Consider the following 22,796-nt stretch of genomic DNA (forward strand, 5'->3'; position numbering starts at 1 on the left):
CTCACCCCAGACCTGGCCACCCCCCGTATCTCCACCCTGAGGTGCCTCGCCCCCAGACCTGATCACCCCCAGTATCTCCACCCCGAGGTGCCTCGCCCCCAGACCTGGCCACCCCCCGTATCTCCACCCCGAGGTGCCTCACCCCCAGACCTGACCACCCCCGTATCTCTACCCCGAGGTGCCTCACCCCCAGACCTGACCACCCCTGTATCTCCACCCCGAGGTGCCTCACCCCCAGACCTGGCCTCCCCCAGTATCTCCACCCCGAGGTGCCTCGCCCCCAGACCTGACCACCCCCGTATCTCCACCCCGAGGTGCCTCACCCCCAGACCTGACCACCCCAGTATTCTCCCCGAGGTGCCTCGTCCCCAGACCTGACCACCCCGTATTTCCACCCCAAGGTGCCTCACCCCAGACCTGACCACCCCTGTATCTCCACCCCGAGGTGCCTCGCCCCCAGACCTGACCACCCCAGCAAGTCCACCCCGAGGTGCCTTGCCCCCAGACCTGACCACCCCCGTATCTCCACCCCGAGGTGCCTCACCCCAGACCTGACCACCCCCGTATCTCCACCCTGAGGTACCTCGCCCCCAGACCTGACCATCCCCGTATCTCCACCCCAAGGTGCCTCACCCCAGACCTGACCACCCCCGTATCTCCACCCCGAGGTGCCTCACCCCAGACCTGGCCTCCCCCAGTATCTCCACCCCGAGGTGCCTCGCCCCCAGACCTGACCACCCCCAGCAAGTCCACCCCGAGGTGCCTTGCCCCCAGACCTGACCACCCCCGTATATCCACCCCGAGGTGCCTCACCCCAGACCTGACCACCCCCAGTATCTCCACCCCGAGGTGCCTCGCCCCCAGACTTGACCACCCCCGTATATCCACCCCGAGGTGCCTCGCCCCCAGACTTGACCACCCCCGTATCTCCACCCCGAGGTGCCTCGCCCCAGACCTGGCCTCCCCCAGTATCTCCACCCCAAGCACATTGGGGGCAGTGCTCAGACCATGCAGGATGAGTAGTGTCAACCTGTCCTTTGGCTGCGCATGTGTCCTTAAAGCCACCGAGGACTTGCATTGACCCATTCTTCATTCTTTCTGGTCTATGTTTCTGCATCCTCCAGGCAAGACCACCACTGTGTGGACTCCTCTGAGTCACTCAGCATCCACCCCATCCCCAGGCTGTCACTCTCTGTCTTGATCAGGTGATCCCCCCAGCAGTGCTGAACCTGGTAAAGCCAGGATGACTCTGGTCTGTGGTTGTGGGACCAGGTGGGCCCCAGAACCTGCTCCCTAGCCACGAGGCAGTGAAGAGCGCTGTGAGAAGTCAGAGTGGGACACGTGTGTATGTCTACCTCTGTGTGGTCGCCTATAGAACCACTCACATCTATCAATGGGCCTCCACCCCATGAGCCAGCCAGCCCACGGAAGGCCCGGATGGAGTCCCAGCTCCACTGCTACCTTCCTGGCATAGTCAGCCTGTGTCCACAGGGTCAGCCCTTCACATAGGGGCCTCTGAGAGGTGTCCAGTGCAGCCTGGGTCTTGTAGCCCACATGGGTTGGCAGCCAAGGCTCCCTGCTCACTGTCACTGCTGAACAAGGTGCCCACCAGCACTGGAGATGGGAGTGCAGGGCTGTCCGAGTGTGGGCATGCCAGGTGTGGTCCTTGGTGTGATTTTGTGCCCCATGTCCTGCATAAGGTCTTTTCTGTTTTTCCCCAGCAGTCGAATCACACTGCCTGGGCGTACGGCTGCTTGTTGCTGCAGCCATCACTGTAGCTATTGCTTGTTGCTGATGGTGATGGCTGTCACCAACGCCAGCGACTGTTGTGACCAGCTTTGCTCCCGTGATGGTTAGTGATACCGGGAATTGTAATATGGTAGTTGTTGCCATGGTGGTTGTCAGCAGCTGTGCTTAAGGTTGCCATGAGAGCCATTGTTACCGAATTGTTGTTATCCACGGCGGCTGTTGTGACCAGTTCTGCCCCAGCACTGGTGGTCGCTGTAGTGCCACAGTGCATGGTGCTGTCACTTGCTGCCAGCAGCACCAGTAGTTGCCATATCAGCTGCTCTGTGCTGACTGTTGCTATCATATATTAACTCTGCTAGCACCCCTCAGGTCCCGAGTCTTCAGGCTGGGATACAGGCCCCCTGCAGACTGCTCCATGGGGCCTCTCCCAGACTCCTGCATGGCGGCTCACTCTTGGTTCGGGTCCAGTTCCATCATCCCTTCAGGAGGCTCTGCAGGTCCTGGTCTCCTCTCACTTGTCTACCTCCACCCCCCACTAGAGGGACACGCACGGCCTGGTCCTCAGGGCACCCAAGGACACCTCTTCAGGTCCCTGCATCCATCTCTCTCTCTCTCTCTCTCTCTCTCTCTCTCTCTCTCTCGCTGTAAGATTTATTCACCTCCATTGGAAAGTTAGGTCTACAAAGAGAAGGACAGACAGAGAAAAATCTTCTGTCCACTGATTCACTCCCCAAGTAGCTGCAAAAGCCAGAGCTGAGCTGACCTGAATTCAGGAGCTTCTTCCAAGTCTCCCATGTGGATGCAGGGTCTCAAGACCTTGGGCCGTCCTCCACTGCCTTCCCAGGCCACACGCAGTGAGCTGGATGGGAAGTGGGCAGCCAGGACACGAACCAGCACCCATATGGGATTCCAAGTGTGCAAGGCGTGGACTTTGGCCTCTAGGCTATGGCACTGGGCCCCCTCTGCAATCTCTTACAAGAGTGAATTCTCAAGTTTTCCACACTTGAGGTTCAGTATAACAAGTTTGCCACCAGAGGGCACCCCAGGCACAGTGGGACACAAACTGCCAGGTACCGCTGGAGCTAGAGTCCTCTGTGTGGGACCTCCTGAGCCAGCCTGACTGGGCATCATCCCACTCCCCCTCACACACAGGCACACACAAGGAGCACCATCAGCATGCAGACAGCACACACACAGGGATGTGTGCATACAGGAATTCACAGCACACATGTGCACATATGTGCAGACTCACCCCTGTGATCCCAGCTCTCCAGATCCCCCCAGGGGGACAGAACATGGCAAGTGAGTGCAAGGTCCTACCCTGCCCCCCCAAGCCATCCCTGCACCACTAGTCCTGAACCCCACAATCTCCTGGGGAGGGGCTCACACCCAACTCCACAAGAGGAAGGAATGGGGACACTTGGTGAGTGGGTGGAGGCAAGGGCCTCATGTGACCCCTGACGATAGTGAGCTGATGAGAGGTGATGTGACAGACCACAGGACACGCACTGGAAGGGGACCGCGTCCAGGGACGACAGGATGGCCAGGGCAGGACGGGGCCCTGGTAGCCTCCCGCAACAGCCCCGCCAGTGTTCCTCTTACACAAGTGAGGAAATTGAAGTGCAGGCTGTGTTTTGGGGATCGGTAAGGGCCTGAGCAGACCAGGCTGGGCCATGGGCAGGACAGTGGGGCTGAACTGTCTGGAAGGAGACTGCACCTGGCACACACCTCCAGAGGGTCTCTCGTGACAGGTGATGGAGGCGTGAGAAAGAGGTCAGGGCGTCCACTGCACGCCCATGCGGGGAGAGCACCCCTTTCCCTGTGGAGGGCTAGCCCTTTCACCCCCCGCTTGGACATTGCTTTCTTCTCCGCATGGAGGGACCTGCAGTCCACTCACACACGTGCCCACATCCTGGTCTCCCGGCCACCATTTGGCAATCAGAAGACTTAGGCGGGGCGTGGAGTGTGGGGCACCAGGTCAGGGAGAGCTTGAAGTGGGGTGAGTCACCCTCATGCAGGCTCTGTCCACGTCCTCCGTCCCTGTCAGAGGAAGAATCACCAGAGAAGTCAGAGCCGCAGAATCAGCCCACAGACCCTGGAGCAGGGAAGGGTGCCAGGGCTCCAGGCGGAGTGCAGGGTCCCCAGCCAGGGGCGTGGGAGGAGCTGCAGGTATTGGGGCGGGGTCTGAAGGGTCCCCAGCCAGGGGCGTGGCAGGAGCTGCAGGCTTTCTGGGGTCTGCAGGGCTCTCAGCCAGGGATGTGGGAGGGGGTGCAGGTGTTCTGGAATGCAGAGCCTTCTGCAAAGCAGGGCCGGAGGTGCCACAGGACCTGGCCGGGCCCAGAGGGGGAAGGCAGCCCCACTGTGGTGGGATCCCAGGGGCCTGCTCTGCCAAGACACCCAGTGTGTCAGCTGGGCATTCACCCTGCACTCTTCTGAGTGTGTTGGGAGGCGCACTGTGCTAGAGCCAGCTGGGCATCCAGAACTGCAGAACCGGCTAAGGCCATGAGATGGGCCTCAACTCCAAGGTCCCTACTGGTCGGAGGAAGCCTCACTGATGGTAGGGGCTAGCTGGGTCACCCTGACAAAGGCTGGGGGCCAATGGCCCAGGACCTGGCTGTGGCTGCGGCCTGGGGTTTGTCCCCGGCGGGTCCCAGGCTCCCTCTCACCCCAAGGACCTCTATCAGGGCCTGCTCCAGAGACTGCGGATCCCCGTCCTCCAGGCCCTGCAGCTCTGTGCTTGCCGGACTGAGTAGGAACACGGTCAGCCGTGGCCCAGGTGTCTCTAGACCCTCCGCTGTGAGCAGGGTCCAGAGAGTGACTCTGCTCCACCTGTCCCACTTTCATATCTCTCCCACAGCTTCCCCGTGCCCTGGGTATTTTGCTTCATCTAGTACAGACCCAAGCACACAGCCCTGGGAGACCCCATGGGAAAGCACGGCAGCCGTCGCCCCTGCACAGTGAGCCCATGTCCGTGACCTCAGCCTGCCCCACGGTCCTGTTCCCTCCACCACGCTTTGCACCTGCTCCCACACACACTGCATCAGCACGATGGACACCGGCACCCCATGGCACATACCGGATCGCACCTCTGCTGCCTGCCAGGTCGTACAGGCCAAAAGTCAAGAGCACCGCTGGGCGCACCGGGGGCCTGGTGACCAGACAGCTTACGCGGCGGGTTCTCCACCTTGGAGACCCTGAAGAATTAATTATCAGGAGAGAGGCTGGCACCTAGACATGGGGGGTTAAGCTCCTGCCTGTGGCACCAGTATCCCAGATGTGTGCCGGTTTGAGTCCTGGATGCTCTATTTCTGACCCAGCTCCCTGCTGGTGCACCTGGGAAAGCAGCACAGCCCCAGTACTTGGGCCCTGCACCCACGTGGCAGACCTGCAGAAGGTCCTCCGTGGCTCCTGGCTTCCGACCACCCCAGCTCCGGCCATTGTGGACAGTTGAGAGCGAATCATTTGATGAAAGCCCTCTCTACTGGCAGCCGCGTCCTTTCCCAGCAGTGGCTCCCAGCCCGGGCCTGACCTCAGCAGACCCCGGGCCCTGTCTGGAGTTGCCCCAGTTGTCACAGCTACCAGGGCACATGCTCCTGACAGTTGCTGGGTGGAGGTCTGGGCAGCTGCTGGTCACCTGCCATGTGCGGAAGAGAAATACGCACCCTGGCTGCATTGAGGATGGAGAGACCCTGCTTTTGAAAAGGCAGGGGTTGAAGGAGGTGCTAGAGGAAGAGCTGGCGTTGGGTCTTAGCCATGTCAGGATTGGAAGTGAACTTGAGCAAAGAGTACCATCTTTGTCCCAAATTGCCCACCCTGGCCAAGCTGGACCCACCTGGTGCTGTGACCTTCCGCCGAGACCAGGCAGACAGTGAGGAGGAGCCAGCCCTCCTAAACCGCCCGGCTAGAAATCTGCCATTTGGGCTGGTGCTGTGAGCAGCAGGTCAAGCCCAGCACCGGTGTCCCACACGGGCACTGCTTCGAGTCCCAGCTGCTCCACTTCCCGTCCAGCTCCCTAACAATGCACCTAGGACAGCAGTGGAGGATGGACAATGTGCTCAGGCCCCTGCACCCACATGGGAGACCTGGATGCAGCCCTGGGCTCCCAGCATCAGCTCAGCTCAGCTCCAGCCGGCATGGTCACTTGGGAAGTGAGGCAGCAGATGGAAGATCTTTTTTCCTCTCTTTCTCTCTGTAACTCTGCCTTGCAAAAAAAAAAAAATCCTTTTTTTAAAAAAATGTTGATTTATGGTTGGTGCTTGGCTATGTCTGCTATTAAGGAAAAGAAGTCCTAAGGCGAGGGGAGGACTGAGTGTGGGACCAAGGGACGCTGCGATTCTCAAGGGGGACAAGTTTCCTGGAGCAGAGTTCCCCAGAGTTCCCTGATGAGACCCAGGGGAGGCAGGCCACAGTGGCTGCCCCAGAGCGTCCCACGGGTTGCCTGGAGAAGTCCTCCCACCCCGGCGCGGTGCTCATAGCCTCGGATCTCGTCTCCCAGCTGCCCATGGCTCCTGGCCTTTCTCCCTCGGCTTGGCTCCTCTGGAAACCTTGGACTTCAGATGCAGCTGCCTGGCGGGGTCACTTAGCCCGTGACAACCTGACAACCTGACAACCTGACAACCTGGGCCAGAGGGTGGGAGGAACATCTCCCAGCAGCTCCCTGCCCAGTTCCACCTGTGTCCCCAGACCACCTGCTTGAAGCAAGCTGGAGCTGTTCAACCGACTCAGCTTTCTGGGCAGCTGCTGGGACAGCAGTCTTCAAATAACAGCAACTGTTGCTCCTCCTGGGTGGGGCTAGGCTAGGGCTGGGCTGGGCTGGGCTGGGGCTGGGGCAGGGGCTAGGCTAGGGCTGGGCTGGGCAGGGGCTGGGCTGGGGCTGGGGCTGGGGCTAGGCTAGGGCTGGGGCAGGGGCTAGGCTAGGGCTGGGCTGGGGCTGGGGCAGGGGCTAGGCTAGGGCTGGGCTGGGCAGGGGCTGGGCTGGGGCTGGGGCAGGGGCTTGGCTGGGCTGGACTGGGGCTGGACTGGGCTGGGCTGGGCTGGGGCAGGGGCTGGGGCAGGGGCTGGACTGGGGCTGGGGCAGAGACTGGGCTGGGCTAGGGCAGGGGCTGGGGCAGGGGCTGGGCTGGACTGGGGCAGGGGCTGGGGCAGGGGCTGGGGCAGGGACTGGGCTAGGGCTGGGGCAGGGCTGGGGCAGGGGCTGGGGCAGGGGCTGGGCTGGGCTGGGAAATGGACTGGACAGAGGTTGAGAATCGGGTTGGGCAGGGGCTGTGGATGGGGCTGGGCTCGACTGGACTCGGCTGGGTCTGCTCACAGGTGATGGTCCCTGAGTCTGTGCAGAGCACTGCGTTAGGATCTGTCAGACATGCAACCTTAGAGCGCAGAAGAGCCACACGTGAGACCTTTACATGTCGGCGGGGAGGGGGCCAGAGCACACGAGCAGGTGACAACCACAGCACCTACACTCTGAACTCTGGCCCAGATCTGCAGCCATCCGCCTTGGAGGACAGCTCCCCGCTAGCTGTGCGAGGCTGGCCACTGCCGCCTCCAGCAACAACCCAGGAGCTAAACAACAGCTTGGTAAGTGACTAGATCCAATGGCAACTTCCAGACCTTTGTTTCTAAAGGCTCTTCTTTTTAAACTTTTAATTATTTGGGGCCCAGTGCAATAGTCCAGTTGCTAAAACCCTTCTGCACCTGCGTGGGGAGACCCAGAGGGGGCTCCGGGCTCCTGGCTTCAGATCGGTACAGCTCCAGCCATTGCAGCCGCTGTATATCTGACTTTCAAATAAAATTTAAAAAACCTTTAAAAAAATTTTTGCTGTTTGTATTAGAAAGGTAGATCAGAGTTACAGAGAGGAGAGACGGAGAGAAGGATCGCCCATCCGCTGGTTCACTCCCCAAATGGCCACAACGGCTGGAGCTGAGCCAATCCGAAGCCAGGAGCTTTTTCCAGGTCTCCACATGGGTGCAGGGTCCCAAGGCTTTAAGCCGTCCTCTACTGCTTTCCCAGGCCACAGGCAGGGAGCTGAATGGCGAGTGGAGCAGCCGGGATGTGAACCAGCGTCCATGTGGGATGCAGGCGGAAGCTTAAGCTACTGCTCCACAGCATGAGTCCCAGCTGCACCATGAGCTGCTGGTGGGGCAGCTGCCTCCACGATGCTTGCCCATGGCAGCAGACAGGCAGGGGACCGTCACCAGACACAGCTCCAAAGACAGCTTGGATGGGGAAGAAGTGGGGCACTCTGACGGAAAACTACAGTGAGAGGAAACGTGGGGGCTAGGGAGGACTCTGGAAAACCTTGCTGCAGTCACGCCTGGGGGAGCAGGCGTCCCCAGGGGTCGGCCAGGCATGGGGTCCCCAAGGAGAGGTCCGGGGACACAGAGTGTGTTGGGGGTGGCTGAACCAGGTTAGCATGGGGGCACCAAGTGGGGCAGAAACCCAGGCGGTGCTCCCTGGCAGCGCCCGACCTCCCGGAGTCCTCTCAGGATGCCGCGGGAGCTTCAGCAGCGTAACCAGGCAAACACAGCAGCGCCCAGACCCCACGTCCCACAGGTGGTCCAGCGAGCGCCCAGGCTCTGCCTGCTCAGCTCTCCTGCAGCACTAAAGCTACTGCCTCCCACCCTCCCAGTGCGACATACCGTCTTCTGTCACCCTGAGCTGCAGGGAGCCACTCCAGAGTTGGGGAAAGGAAGGGCCCCCCCCCCGAGGCCTCTCGCAGTCCCACCTTGCCCCCCGAGATGCCCTTCGGTGGGTAGCTGGCTCACATCCCCCTGAGCCCGCTTGCTGATCTCTCTGAGTGCCCACGCGTGGTTCAATCCCCCACCCTCTGGGGCTTCTGGTGTTGCAAGCCCTCTTTCCTCCCGCCACAATCAGCATCGCAGGCAAAAAGCCACAAGCCGAGTCCAGCTGTCCTGGACGACCAGGGCTGAGCTGAGACCCTGCTGGCCTGGGCATGCTAGGTCATATGTGGTATTCACATCCCCCTTTTTATTTTGGTTAAAGGCAATTTAAGAAAAAATGGGGCCTGGCCAACCTCCACCTGCAGCGCCAGCTGAAGTCCCAGCTGCCCACTTCCCATCCAGCTCCCTGCCTGTGGCCTGGGAAAGAAGCAGAGAATAGCTCAAGTGCACCCATGTGGGCGACCTGGAGGAGGCTCCTGGCTCCAGACCAAACCATCTCCAGCCATTGTGGCCATTTGGGAAGTGAACCAGTAGATAGATGGTCTCTCTCCCTCTCTCTCCTCCTCTCTGTAACGCTGCCTTTCAAGGAAAAATACATGTTGAAAAGAAATGAAAATGATGGTGGTTCTATAAACAGTAGTCTACGTAACTTGCAGACTGACAGGGGACTCAGTGAGATGTTGCAGACGGCTGGCAAGAGGAATCCATAGGTAACTACAGTCCTAAGGGAACAGTGCTAGGCACAGCTGCATGTAGAGCCTCTGACCCGAGGGCTAGCCGCAGGGCCACCGGGAAACAGCTCCGCTTCCCACGCAGGAGGACAGGGCCGTGAGCAGCCTGTGGTCCACAGCCGGTCCAACCAGCCGGGCCCACAGCTGCCGCTTTCTCCTCAGGAAGGTCCCTGCCGTCTCCCTCGCCTCCACATCCAGCCCCAATTCTCTTCCTCCCAGTAGGGCTGGGCTAACTGGGGTCCGCCCGAGCTGACACGTGGTGCAGCAGGAGCGTTTGGCCTGTGGTCCAGCTTTGGTAGCAGAGCAGGCCAGAATTAAACATTCTTGCTTCCAACTTAGAAAACCTAAGTCCATCCATACTCCTGTGTTCTGCTCCGTTTGTGTTTTTGCTAAGAACTGCCACGAAAAATAACTTGGTGCTTCGACATTCTTTGGTCACTCCCCTGAGATGTGTTTTAGCTTTGCCCTGTGTGAGCCTTAGTCACACACAACCCAGGCAGCCTGCAAGACCCCAAGATGGCAGCCCGCACTGCCCTGGGGTGGGCAGCCCACACGCCCCCCTCCCCAGGTGGCCAACCGCATGGCCCCAGGGTGGGCAGCTGGCATGGCCCCAGGGTGGGCAGCTGGCATGGCCCCGGGGTGGACAGCCTGCATGGCCCGGGGTAGCTACCCACAAGGCCCCAGGGTGGGCAGCTGGCATGGCCCTGGGGTGGGCAGCTGGCATGGCCCTGGGGTGGGCAGCCTGCATGGCCCCAGGGTGGGCAGCTGGCATGGCCCTGGGGTGGACAGCTGGCATGGCCCTGGGGTAGCCACCCACAAGGCCCCAGGGTGGACAGCTGGCATGGCCCCAGGGTGGACAGCCTGCATGGCCCCAGGGTGGGCAGCCTGCATGGCCCCGGGGTGGACAGCCTGCATGGCCCTGGGGTAGCCACCCACAAGGCCCCAGGGTGGGCAGCTGGCATGGCCCCGGGGTGGGCAGCTGGCATGGCTCTGGGGTGGGCAGCTGACATGGCCCCAAGGTGGGCAGCTGGCCTGGCCCTGGGGTAGCCACCCACAAGGCCCAAGGGTGGGCAGCTGGCATGGCCCCGGGGTGGGCAGCTGGCATGGCTCTGGGGTGGGCAGCTGACATGGCCCCAAGGTGGGCAGCTGGCCTGGCCCTGGGGTAGCCACCCACAAGGCCCCAGGGTGGGCAGCTGGCATGGCCCCGGGGTGGGCAGTTGGCATGGCCCCAGGGTGGGCAGCCTGCATGGCCCCGGGGTGGACAGCCTGCATGGCCCTGGAGTGGCCACCCACAAGGCCCCAGGGTGGGGAGCTGGCCTGGCCCTGGGGTGGGCAGCTGGCACGGCCCCGGGGTGGGCAGCTGGCATGGCCCTGGGGTGGGGAGCTGGCCTGGCCCCGGGGTGGGCAGCCTGCATGGCCCCAGGGTGGGCAACCGCATGGCCCCACGGTGGGCAGCTGGCCTGGCCCCGGGGTGGGCAGCCTGCATGGCCCCAGGGTGGGCAGCCTGCATGGCCCTGGGATAGCCACCCACAAGGCCCCAGGGTGGGCAGCTGGCATGGCCCTGGGGTGGGCAGCCTGCATGGCCCTGGAGTGGCCACCCACAAGGCCCCAGGGTGGGCAGCTGGCATGGCTCTGGGGTGGGCAGCTGGCATGGCCCCAGGGTGGGCAGCTGGCATGGCCCGGGGTGGCAGCCCCGTCTCTTCTCCAGGTGTGTCTGAGGAGGAGACCTCTCCCAGAAATCTCTCAGTGTGATTGGCAAGTCGAAGGCGGGATCTTTTGTGGCCGATATTAATGGATTCGATTTTTAGAAACTAAGTTGCTCGCTAAGAAAATTACCCTCTTCATTTCTGTTTTAGGACGAGGCCTTGGCATCTGTCCAACAGTTAATGAGAAATCACGTACAATTTTTTTTCCCTCAAGCTCTCTGTTTGACATAATGGTGGAAATTGAAGAGCCTTGAGTGGGAAATGCATCAGTGTAATAAAAGCATATTGCAATTATATTCTGACCTTGCTTTTTTTTTCCTATGTAACTGTGTTTTTCTGAAGTGTGGCAAGCTTTTTGTGTTTGCTCCGTGTTGTTTCTACTTCGGAGGCTACACACAGCTTAGCCCTGGACAAAGAGCTGTTCTCAGAGCTTACAGCGAATTAAGTTAAAAATTTCCTGTCACTCACAGTGCTAAAACTCTGGCTGCACTCCAGCTGTCTCCGGGCCATGTGTAAAAATGGGGTCTTTTTTTCTTATATTTGAAATTTTTTTAAAGATTTATTTATTTTTATTGGAGAGATAGATATACAGAAAGGAGGAGAGACAGAGAGGAAGTTCTTCTGTCCGATGGCTCACTCCCCAAGTGAGCACAGTGGCTGGAGCTGAGCCAATCCAAAGCCAGGAGCTCCTCTGGGTCTCCTACATGGGTGCAGGGTCCCAAGGATTTGGGAGCTGGAGGGGAAGCGGGGCGGCCGGGATTAGAACCGGCGACTGTATGGGATCCCAACACGTGCAAGGCAAGGACTTTAAGCACTACGCTATCACGCCAGGCCCATATTTTAAAAAATTTTTGATGTTTACATAGTTGATTAGGGTGGGAAGGGTCGAGGATTAGGGGAAAATGAGTGAGACTCTTTTTTCCAAGTTTTCTTTTTCTTCTTCCTGTCTCGGGGGAGGAGAAGATAAGAGGAGAAGGCAAAAACAGGCTCTTGCGTTGTAGGAAAGTGGGGACGGGGCAGGGAGGGAGGGGGCTGTGGACTGCCCGGCCTGGGCCTGAGGTTCGCATTGTCACCTTCCGAGGACTTGACCCTGGAGGTGCTGGACACCCTGCAAAAGAGCCACCACCATCCTGCTGTCTGCAAGGTCCCAGCTTTCTGGGAACAGCAGCTGGAAATGCTCTGGGTACCAGCAGTGTCCCTTCCTGGCACAACAGCACTGCCACGTCCTCCCCTCCACGCCTTGGGCCAGGACCCCTGTGGCTCTGGGAGGTGGAGGACAGGGCAGGGGCCAGGTGGGAGGCCTCCAGGCAGGTCAGGACATCAGTTCAGAGCCTGCCCCGAGCCTGCAGACTCCTGTTATGTGCACCCCTGGTGGGGTGCAGTGGTGCTGGCTCAACAAACTGGGTCCTGGCCCCACGTGGCTGCGCTCCTGGCTCCCAGCTCCAGACCTGTCCCATCCCGAGAGCTGCAGGTATTTCGGGGGTGAGTGGCAGATAAAAAATTGCCTGCTTGCTCTCTCATCTCTTCCTCCCCCATCCGTGTGCCTCTCAAACAGACATGCTCTCAAGGCAGCTAGCACGCCACAAGTGTCCCCTGCGTCTGTGTCCACTTGTTTTGGGTTCCCACTACAGGGTGTGCGGCAGTCCAGGAAAGGACGGGAGATTGCCACTGAGGTTCCTCTTTAAATGAAGGAGGCCGGGAAGTTTGCCTCACACCCTCACACGCTGTTGGCAGACTGCCCTAGGGAAACGGCCGCAACAGCTGCTCGGGCCCTAGAAGGGGTCAGGGCGCCTGGGCCTCACGCACCCGCAGCACGCAGAGGGGGCAGAGCACGTGGGCACAGGGTGGACGCCCACGTGGAGGCCAGAAGCACAAACACAGCGTCCCCTCCCGACAAGACTACAGTGCCCAGCCAGGAACAGCGCCACGCTCTCCTCGGAGAGCTTGTTCCACGCGGGTCAGCAGCTGGCCTGGGGAGCTTACCTGCCCCATCCACAGAGGGCAAAACACTGTGGGGCCCTTCCCGCCCTCTCTCCTAAGGGTTTCTCGGCTGACGACGGTGCCAGCCATGCCCAGTGTGTGTCCGTCAGCAGGCAGAAAATCTGTGTCTGCCGAGCTCTCTGTGCAGAACCCCTCGGCGTTGACCCTCGTGGCCACCTGGAGCCTCGGGCGGCCGTGCACGCCGTGCCAGACGCACTGACGTCAGGAGCTGGCCCTCAAGAGAATGAGATCCATGAGAATGGAATTATTTGGTCTTTTCACTTCCAAGAGCTACTTAAATAAAATTTTTGAATCTTCAAGTTAAGTTTGCCTTTGCCACCGTTTCGGAGCTATTTCATCACTTCTGGTTATCGCATTCCTTAATTGTAATGTGATTGTTAAATTCTTTTGCCTTCTCAATTAGTCAGTAGGATTTGCCAGAAAAACTAATTTGTCTGTTGTTCTACAAAGATAGAAGTTTTATATTGATCCTTAATTACTATTGTCCTTGAAAAGTTATTATCTAATTCTCACAGAATGTGGGGCTCAGGGGCGAATCGGTCACTAAGTCTACAAGGTGGCAGCCAACGGAAGGGCCCTGGGCGTGAACCAGGGCGGGGGTCAAGTTACTTTAAAGAAAGCTGGTCAGCCAGGGCCATTTCATTCACACGCCCCTGGCCTATGGGAGCTGGCTTCCACAGTCCTGCTGATGACAACTGGCTCCTAGTTCTCTTCTCCTGGAATTCCTGGAATTTCTGTCCTGAGGCTGTTCACCGCTCCATATGAATCTGTATTCCCCAAATAAACTGGAACTGCTTGGGCCCTGCAGCGTGGCCTAGCGGCACAAGTCCTCGCTTTGAACGTGCCAGAACACTTGGGGAGTGAATCATCGGACAGAAGATCTTCCTCTCTGTCTCTCCTCCTCTCTGTATATCTAACTTTGTAATAAAGATAAATCAATCTTAAAAAAAAAAAAACTGGAACTGCTTGTGGTCTGGGAAAGCAGTCAAGACTCAAAGCCTTGGGACCTGCACCTGCATGGGAGACCTGGAAGAGGCTCTGGGCTCCTGGCTTCAGATCGGCACAGATCTGGCCATTGTGGCCACTTGGGGAGTGAATCATCAGACTGAAGATCTTCCTTTTTGTCTCTCCTCCTCTCTGTAAATGTGACTTTACCATAAAAATAAATAAAATAAATAAAAAATTTTAAGCTGTCACATGTCACACAATATGTGTATTGCATTCAGTCTTTTGAAAAGTATTTGCTAATTTTTTAACTGAGTTTCTGCCTTAGCAAGTGGAGACCAAAGAAACTGGAAGGGCCGAGTGGAGTTCAGTCATGTGCCTAGCTGACTCTTCGAACTCAGCCATGGCTTTCACACGCAGCTTGGCAGCTCTACACAGCTGCTTTCAGAGCAGCTTCCCAGCTTCCCAGCCATTGGGAACAAAAGGAAGCTACCAAAGGTGTTTCCAAGAATGTTCTTGCATGCGGAACCAATCTGATTTAATGTAACAGTAACACGGAAAGCTGATTCTCAGAAAACACACTGCTCCAGAAAACAAGGAAAATGAACGAATGAAGAAAGCAAGGGACAGACAGACACACAGATGGATGAGTGGACAGACACATGAATGGGTGAACAGGTGGATGGGTGGATGGATGGATGGATGGATGGATGGATGGGTGGATGGATGAATGGGTGGGTGGGTGGATGGATGGATGGATAGATGGATGGATAGATGGATGGATGGATGGATGGATGGATGGATGGATGGATGAGTGGACAGACACATGAATGGGTGGATGGAGGGTGGATGGATGAATGGGTGGGTGGGTGGATGGATGGATGGATAGATGGATGGATAGATGGATGGATGGATGGATGGATGGATGGATGGGTGGATGGATGGATGGATGGATGGATGAGTGGACAGACACATGAATGGGTGGATGGAGGGTGGATGGATGAATGGGTGGGTGGATGGATGGATGAGTGGACAGACACATGAATGGGTGGATGGATGGACGGATAGATGGATAGATGAATGGGTGGGTGGATGGATAGATGGATGGATGGATGAGTGGACAAACACATGAGTGGGTGGATGGATGGATGGATGAGTAGACAGACACATGAGTGGGTGAGCAGATGGATGGATGAATGGATGGATGAGGGGACAGACGTACAAGAGAAAAGACACAGAAATGTGTTGAAGGGATTTCCTTATTTGGGCAAACTTCCATTTTCTTTGCCCCAGAAGGGTCTCTGAGATACGGAGCTAGGACAGCCCATGTAACTCAGGGCGGACATTGCCCAGGAAGCACCCTGCACTGTGGAGGCCTGGCCAGTCCGCAGCATGGCTGGTCAGCACAGATTCCCCAACCACGGACTGGCCATTGGCCGAGCCCGCTGTGACCCAGGCTGGACCTAGGTGTCTGCCTTCGACGACATCGGCAGAACGACTCTCCGCGAGGGGGGACACGCCAGGGCGCCGTGGGCCTGACACAGCCCGTGGCTCGCAGCATCTCCTTTCAAAGCTTAGTAGAGACGAAGGGAAGGGAGACCGCGACACAGACGGTAGAGACCAGACGAGACAGCACGCCCCGGACCCCACCCCGTGCAGCAGTCAGCAAGCTGCAGGCCGTGTCCGGCTAAGGGGATGTGCACACCTGAACACAGCCCCAGGCCTCATTCCACATCCATGGCACATGCAGCAAGGCACAGCTCTGAGCTGTCACACACGCCTGTGAGAAGCAGCAACTTAAATACTCTTTGTACACATAAAAGCCAGCATCGTGTAATTTTTTTCAAACTTTGAAATTTGTTTTCAGGCCTGGCACAATAGCGTAGTGGCTAAAGTCCTCGCCTTGCATGCCCCGGAATCCCATATGGGCACCGGTTCTAATCCCACCAGCTCCACTTCCCATCCAGCTCCCTGCCTGTGGCCTGGGAAAGCAGTCAGGGATGACCCAAAGCCTTGGGACCCTGCACTCGTGTGGGAGACCCGGAAGAAGCTCCTGGCTCCTGGCTTCGGATTGGCTCAGCTCCAGCCGTTGCGGTCACTTGCGGAATGAATCATCGGACAGAAGATCTTCCTCTTTGTCTCTCCTCCTCTCTGTATATTTGACTTTGTAATAAAAATAAATAAAATAAATCTTTAAAATAAATAAATAAAATTTGTTTTTACCATATTCAAAAAGGAAAGAGGGAGTAATGCTCAATGCACTGATCCCCCCACCGATGCCTGCAGGAGCTGGAACTGATCAGGCTGGTACTGGCAGCTGGGAGTCCAGTCCAGGTCTCCAAAGTGGGTGACCGGGACCCACACCTTGAGTCATCGCCTGCCGCCTGCCCCCAGAAGCAGGAGTCAAGCTCAGAATGTCCACTGGAGAGGTGGGCATCTCAGGGTGTCCTAACAATGGCATCAAGATGCCTACCTTTCTCTTCACAAGGGCTGTTGCCCCCCACCAAGCAGTGAGGCTCTAAGTGCCCAGGAGAGGCTGAAGTGAGGACGGCTGGAGCCTCATCCCAGATCTCCACACAGAGGCCCGTGGGCATCAGCCCTGGAGTGCCAGTTCTGGGGCTGCTGGGATGGGGGCAGGACCAGTGGCCATCAGTCCCTGTGTCTTTCCTGACTTGAACCCCCAGGATGGGGCAGGCTGTGGATCCCGGGGCTGTGGCCTCTGTGCCACCTGCCCAGGACTTCTCTGCTCTGTAGCTCACCGTGCTGGGCTTGTCCACTGGTGCTCAGAGTGCAGTCCAGTCCCCTGGTCACACACTGAGCAGGCCATGAGGACAGACAGGCAGACAGCATAGAAGACCTGCCACCTGACAACCTCACAGGCCACCTCCTCCCTCCCAGCCACGGACTCTGCTCATGACCCCCACACAGGACAGGGCCTCAGCTCACAGCCTAGTTGTCACAGGCCACCTCCTCCCTCCCAGCCACGGACCCTGATCGTGACCCCCACACAGGACAGGGCCCCTGCACACAGTCCAGTTATCACAGGCACCTGGACAGGGTCCCAGCTCACAGCCCAGTGTGAGGTCACAAGTCCACAGGCAGGGTCCCACTCATTTCCTGGTCATGATGTCCCAGGTCCCTGGGCAGGGCCCCTCCTCACTTCCTGGTGTGATGTCACAGGCCTGACATTCCATGTATCCTGGAGACAGTGGTTGGAGAAGTGGAAGACTTTTAGGGAAGACCTTTCTCTTTGCCATAGGGACCATGGAGGCACGTGGAGTGGCCGGGACCTTCTTTACCCTCCTGCTGTGCTGCTGGCCAGAAGTGAGGCTCTGGCCAGTAAGGATGGCCTCAGGTAAGCCCTTCCAACCTCTTACAAGACAGAAATGGGGAGCCTGAGGCAGGCGTGTCCTTCTGCTCAGGGTCCCTCTCCACTAGGAACTGACCATGTCCCCAACAAGTGTCAGTGGTCAAAACTGGCAGTGATGGCATCAAGGCAATGTGACCACAAGGGCTCTGCTCTCATAAATGAATGAGATTAAGGCCGCCTGATGTGACAGTGAGGGCTGTCACAGGGAGTGGCTGTCCACATGTGACAGTGAGGGCAGCTGGCCACTTAGAGCGACTGTCCACATGTGACAGTGAGGGCAGCTGGCCACAGGGAGTGGCTGTCCACATGTGACAGTGAGGGCAGCTGGCCACAGGGTGTGGTTGTTTCCATGTGTTACAATGATGGGCAATGGGCAATGGGGCATGGCTCTCCCATGTGTGGAATCATGGGACACACCCAGGCATGGGGGCAGGATGGCCATGACATGGTGGTGGCGACAGAGGGAAGTAACCCTGGCTTCTCCTGATCTGTCCTGATGAAGCCCACACAGAGTCCCAGCACTCCACAGGTCACAGTCCCAGCACTCCACAGACCACAGTCCCAGCACTCCACTGGACACAGTCCCAGCACTCCACAGACCACAGTTCCAGCACTGCACAGGACACAGTCCCAGCACTCCACAGGACACAGTCCCAGCACTCCACTGGACACAGTCCCAGCACTCCACAGGGCACAGTCCCAGCACTCAGAGGTGCACAGTCTCAGCACTGCACAGACCACAGTCCCAGCACTCCACAGGGCACAGTCCCAGCACCGCACAGGCCACAGCCCAGGGCTCCACTGACGCACTTCCCCAGCAGGACACGTGTGAGGACTTGGGCGCCGAGTCCCTGCTGAGAGAGCCCAGCCCCTCATCCCAGGCCCTGGGCTCCCGTGGCCTAGGCAGGAACCCCAAGGCCTCCACGCCGATGACCCCGGGGGTCCCCAGGACCCGTGTCCCTCCTTTGCTCCCTCAGGGCAGCTGGCTGAGCCCAGCATCCCTGGAGCTGGGGCCACCTCCTCTCCATCTCTGGGATCTGCCCCAGATACAAGGTGGCAGGTCTGGGCTCCAAGCACCCAGGTCTGGGGGCAGGGGCCGAAGGTCAGGGCGTCATGGGCTCATCCCCAGGGCAGCCCTGGCATGGGCACCTTCCCCACCTTTGTCCAACTGAGAAAACCAAGGCCGCAGGGGACGTGCTTGGGGCCGTCTCAGGACCCACGGGTGTGACAGGAAAGCAGGCTGGGAGGATCCTGACGAGCCATGTCCTTGGCAGGGGCATCAGAACCATGTCCACATCACAACTCAGCACTCTGCTTCCCCCTAGATCCAAAAGCTGAACTGGCACCACCTTTTAAGATTCTGGATGACGACATGGCCACAGTGTTTGGTAGGGAGCCCTCCCCTTGGTCTCACAGCAGGTGGGGTGGGGAGCAAAGGGAAGGGGAGAGAGAGGCAGCAGGGTCACTCCAAGTTCATTAGGACCCTGGGGACCAAGCCCCGTCCAGACCTGCATCTCAGTCTGTACCCCCACCCCTCCTCCAGCAGCACAGGCCCCCACAGCAGGCTGAGGGTCAAGGGTTAACACAGGGGCGTCATGGTGGCAGCTGCACATGTGCCATGGCCATGACAGAGAGGGGACACAAATTATTTTAACCCACAATAAAGGATGGCGCCCCTCCCCCCCGGATGCTTCAGGCATTTTCTCATGCCACATCTTTGGAACCCAGTCTTGTGCACTGCACTGAGCCTGAGCGGACACAGCCATGTCCAAGTGTGTGGCTGCAGCTCCCAAGGGATGGAGCCCCAGGGTGGGTCCGCCCCTCTGTCCATAGGTAGAGAGGCTCCTGAGCAGAGACCTGACCCCTGACTGTCCTCGGGGCAGTTCTACCCTTAGAGTCCAGAGTGGACTGAAGGTACCTTCTGCTGCGAGGGAGCCTGGCTTGGGGCTGCTGCAGCTTTGAGTGGGTTCCCTGATGGGCCCGCGGCCCTTTTCCAGCAGTGTTGTCCACATGGGACTGTCCCAGAAGGCCAGCTGGGTCCCAAGCAGCTCTGGTGCTGGTCAGTGGGGGGCGGCTATGGAACAGGGATAGGGTGGGCTTAGCCATGGCTGTGTCCAGAGGGAGCAGGGTGGCGGTCCCGTGTCACCCAGGCATCGCCGTGTCCCCGTGTGTTTCTCCCAAGACGAGATTCTTGTCCAGGAGATGCTGGAACCCAACAGATCATCCATGCTCGAAATGCAGAGACCACCAGCAATGACGGTTCCAAAAAGTACTCAGGAAGAAGCAAGTACGCTTTCCTGGTCCCGCAGCACGCATGCATGCATCCACGCACGTTCCCGCACTCAGGACAGGGCAGGGCAGGGCCAGGCTGGAGCCGGCCGCCTCCATGCAGTGCACGGGCACTCGGCACAGGTGTGGCCGCAATCCAGGGTAGACCGCCTGTGTCTGGTCCCCACCTGCTGCTGATGCACACCCGGGAGACACTGGTCCGTGATGTTTCCAGTTCTTGGGACCCTGCCCCTGCTCCATGCAGGAGACCTGGGTTGGGTTCAGGGCAGTGGGATGAAGCCAAGGTGAGCCGCCCTGCCCGTGTTGTGGACCAGAATGGGAAAACTCTGGTTGGGTTGCAACCTAGCACTGCCCGGTGATGTGTGGGCCTGGGGAGCCAACTTAGCACTGCCCGGTGATGTGTGGGCCTGGGGAGCCAACCTAGCACTGCCCGGTGATGTGTGGGCCTGGGGAGCCAACCTAGCACTGCCCGGTGATGTGTGGGCCTGGGGAGCCAACCTAGCACTGCCCGGTGATGTGTGGGCCTGGGGAGCCCACTCAGTATGTTCCATGAATCCCCTTTCATCCCGTGCATGTGGCACCATGAAAGAAGCCGTCTTCAAAGAGAAAAACCACTTGGACATCCCCAAGAAGCAGCAAGAGAAACAGTTGTCCCTCGGGAGCCCCAGCACAATATCCTTTGACGGTGAGCTGCACAGCGCTCCCTCGGGCAGAAGGCCTGGCTGCAGCCTGAGGCCTGCCCACCCCCAATCCAGCAGCAGCCTGCCTGTCCCCCAGAAGCCCATGCCGCCACACACAGGGTCACGAGCACCCGCAGGGGCTCACTCTCACTGTGGTCTCTGCTCACCCTAAGGTTGGGGCCTGGAACCTGAGACCGTAAGGGGAACTGACATGGAGAACTAAACCATGATTGCCATACTCAGTGCTACATCTCCACACAGATGAGGAGAAAGAAACGCTGTATCAGATTAAAAGCCTGGCTGCCCTGGAGAAGATTATCAGCAGCCTACGGAGGGCCATCGGTAGGCAGGCTACCTGGGGCAGGTGTGGGTGGGGGAGCAGCTGAGGGAAGGTGTGGGTGGGGGAGCAGCTGAGGGAAAGTGCGGGTGGGGGAGCAGCTGAGGGAAGGTGCGGGTGGGGGAGCAGCTGAGGGAAGGTGTGGGTGGGGGAGCAGCTGAGGGAAGGTGTGGGTGGGGGAGCAGCTGAGGGAAGGTGTGGGTGGAGGAGCAGCTGAGGGAAGGACAGGTGTGGGTGGAGGAGCAGCTGAGGGAAGGACAGGTGCGGGTGGGGGAGCAGCTGAGGGAAGGTGTGGGTGGAGGAGCAGCTGAGGGAAGGACAGGTGTGGGTGGAGGAGCAGCTGAGGGAAGGTGTGGGTGGGGGAGCAGCTGAGGGAAGGTGTGGGTGGGGGAGCAGCTGAGGGAAGGACAGGTGTGGGTGGGGGAGCAGCTGAGGGAAGGTGTGGGTGGGGGAGCAGCTGAGGGAAGGTGTGGGTGGGGGAGCAGCTGAGGGAAGGTGTGGGTGGGGGAGCAGCTGAGGGAAGGTGTGGCTGGGGGAGCAGCTGAGGGAAGGTGTGGGTGGGGGAGCAGCTGAGGGAAGGTGTGGCTGGGGGAGCAGCTGAGGGAAGGACAGGTGTGGGTGGAGGAGCAGCTGAGGGAAGGTGTGGGTGGGGGAGCAGCTGAGGGAAGGTGTGGGTGGGGGAGCAGCTGAGGGAAGGACAGGTGTGGGTGGGGGAGCAGCTGAGGGAAGGTGTGGGTGGGGGAGCAGCTGAGGGAAGGTGTGGGTGGGGGAGCAGCTGAGATAGGGCACAGGTGTGCAGATGGCAGTTCAAGCAGCCACTGCAGAGCCAGGACATCCTCCCTGGAGGACAAGGAGAGTGGTCGCAGCTCCCGGTCCCTGGTTGGCACCTGACCTGTGATCCACACCCAGGGGTCATGACCACAGCAGCACAGGAGTCCTCCCTCCTCAGAGCCTCCAGGGCTTGTCCACCCCCCACCCCACCCCGCCCCTTGCAAACAGAAGCTGAGACACTACACTCCGCTCCTCGCGTCCCTGTGGGGTCCCAGGGGTGCTCGCCCTGGCCTGTTTTAGGGAGCCCTTGGGCTTTTGTGGTAGGACCACCACAGCCCTATCTCGGATGCGGTTGCTGCAGGGTGCTTGCACAGAGCTGGTGCTCACGGGCAGGCAGGCCCCACGGTGCCTAGGAGGCAGGAAGCACAGCTCCGTCCTCGGGCTGCAGTTCCTCAGGCGCGACTCTGCTCTCCACACAGGAAGCAGCCTGCAGAAGAGGAAGCGGCTGCAGCAGAGCATGCTGAGAGCATACTACAGGCACCGACGGGGCATGCCCTGAGGCCAGGGCACCCAGGACCCAGTTGCCCGCCCGCCCTTGGGGACGAAAGCCGCTCTGGCAAGCATGCCAGCCCTCGCTGCGCGCAGAAAACCGCTCCGCACTCAAGCAGTGCCAAATAAAGTTGACATTTCAGTATTTAGCAGCTGGCTGCTTGACCTGTGTCCCTCCCACCCAGGGTGGCAGACCCTGTGGGCCTTATCACTTGCTCGGGACCCTGCAGAGGCAGCCTGGGCGGGACTCAAACCCACAGCAAGGATGGCAGGCCGACTTCTGAGTGGGTAATTCTGCATGTTCTAGGAATGGGATTATGAGTGTACTTAAACGGACCTTTGGACAGCAGAAAGGTTCCCCACCCCTTCCTTAAAACAAAGCAAAACAAAACCAACATACCAAGCCCAAAGATGGCTGCATCTGCTGCTTGCTCCTGCCCGACAGATAAGCTTGGAAGAGACTGCGGCACCTTGAGTACTGGACAGGGTTCTCCTGCCCAGCATGCATGTGTCTGCTCATACATGTTACATGCCTGTGTGTCCACATGTGTGAAGGCATGTATCTGTGTGTCCATGTGTGTGAAGGCATGTATCTGTGTGTGTCCATGTGTGTCTGTGTGTGTTCATATGTGTGAAGGCATGTGTGTCTCTGTGTGTCCATGTGTGTGAAGGCATGTGTGTCCATGTGTGTGAAGGCATGTGTGTCCATGTGTGTGACTATGTGTCTGTGTGTGTCCATGTGTGTGACTATGTGTCTGTGTGTGTCCATGTGTGTGACTATGTGTCTGTGTGTCCATGTGTGTGAAGGCATGTGTCTCTGTGTGTGACCATGTGTGTCTCTGTGTGTCCATGTGTGTGACTATGTGTCTGTGTGTGTCCATGTGTGTGACTATGTGTCTGTGTGTCCATGTGTGTGAAGGCATGTGTCTCTGTGTGTGACCATGTGTGTCTCTGTGTGTCCATGTGTGTGAAGGCATGTGTGTCCATGTG

The 22,796-nt window shown here is 58.8% G+C and overlaps 2 protein-coding genes across 5 annotated transcripts in view; one reads left to right on the forward strand and one right to left on the reverse strand.

Moving 5' to 3' along the window:
* ING1 (inhibitor of growth family member 1) overlaps nucleotides 1-22,796 on the reverse strand; it is a 75,025-nt gene that overhangs the window by 11,577 nt on the left and 40,652 nt on the right. The gene's annotated exons all lie outside the window — the stretch shown is intronic.
* LOC131481574 (sperm acrosome-associated protein 7-like) lies at nucleotides 16,809-21,953 on the forward strand. 4 transcript variants are annotated; one of them, XM_058670808.1, is made up of 6 exons: nucleotides 16,809-17,165; nucleotides 18,506-18,568; nucleotides 19,363-19,449; nucleotides 20,062-20,154; nucleotides 20,411-20,491; nucleotides 21,737-21,953. In XM_058670808.1, exons 1-6 carry the CDS (start codon nucleotides 17,003-17,005, stop codon nucleotides 21,814-21,816), a joined length of 567 nt encoding a protein of 188 aa, XP_058526791.1. In that variant the 5' UTR covers nucleotides 16,809-17,002; the 3' UTR covers nucleotides 21,817-21,953. The 4 variants fall into 4 exon arrangements, with proteins under 4 accessions (XP_058526791.1, XP_058526789.1, XP_058526790.1 ...); XM_058670806.1 differs by having other exon boundaries at nucleotides 16,812-17,165; nucleotides 19,363-19,467; XM_058670807.1 differs by having other exon boundaries at nucleotides 16,816-17,165; nucleotides 20,059-20,154.

Source organism: Ochotona princeps, chromosome 12 (assembly GCF_030435755.1).
Source record: "Ochotona princeps isolate mOchPri1 chromosome 12, mOchPri1.hap1, whole genome shotgun sequence".
Classification (NCBI taxonomy): domain Eukaryota; kingdom Metazoa; phylum Chordata; class Mammalia; order Lagomorpha; family Ochotonidae; genus Ochotona; species Ochotona princeps.

Bases quoted from the DNA above. Each gene is read 5' to 3' on its own strand.
- LOC131481574 (XM_058670805.1), top strand. From the start codon at position 17,003: ATGTATCCTGGAGACAGTGGTTGGAGAAGTGGAAGACTTTTAGGGAAG. The intron at 19,468-20,058 runs GTACGCTTTCCT...GCACCATGAAAG, and splicing joins AAGTACTCAGGAAGAAGCAA to AAGCCGTCTTCAAAGAGAAA. The intron at 20,155-20,410 runs GTGAGCTGCACA...ATCTCCACACAG, and splicing joins CAGCACAATATCCTTTGACG to ATGAGGAGAAAGAAACGCTG.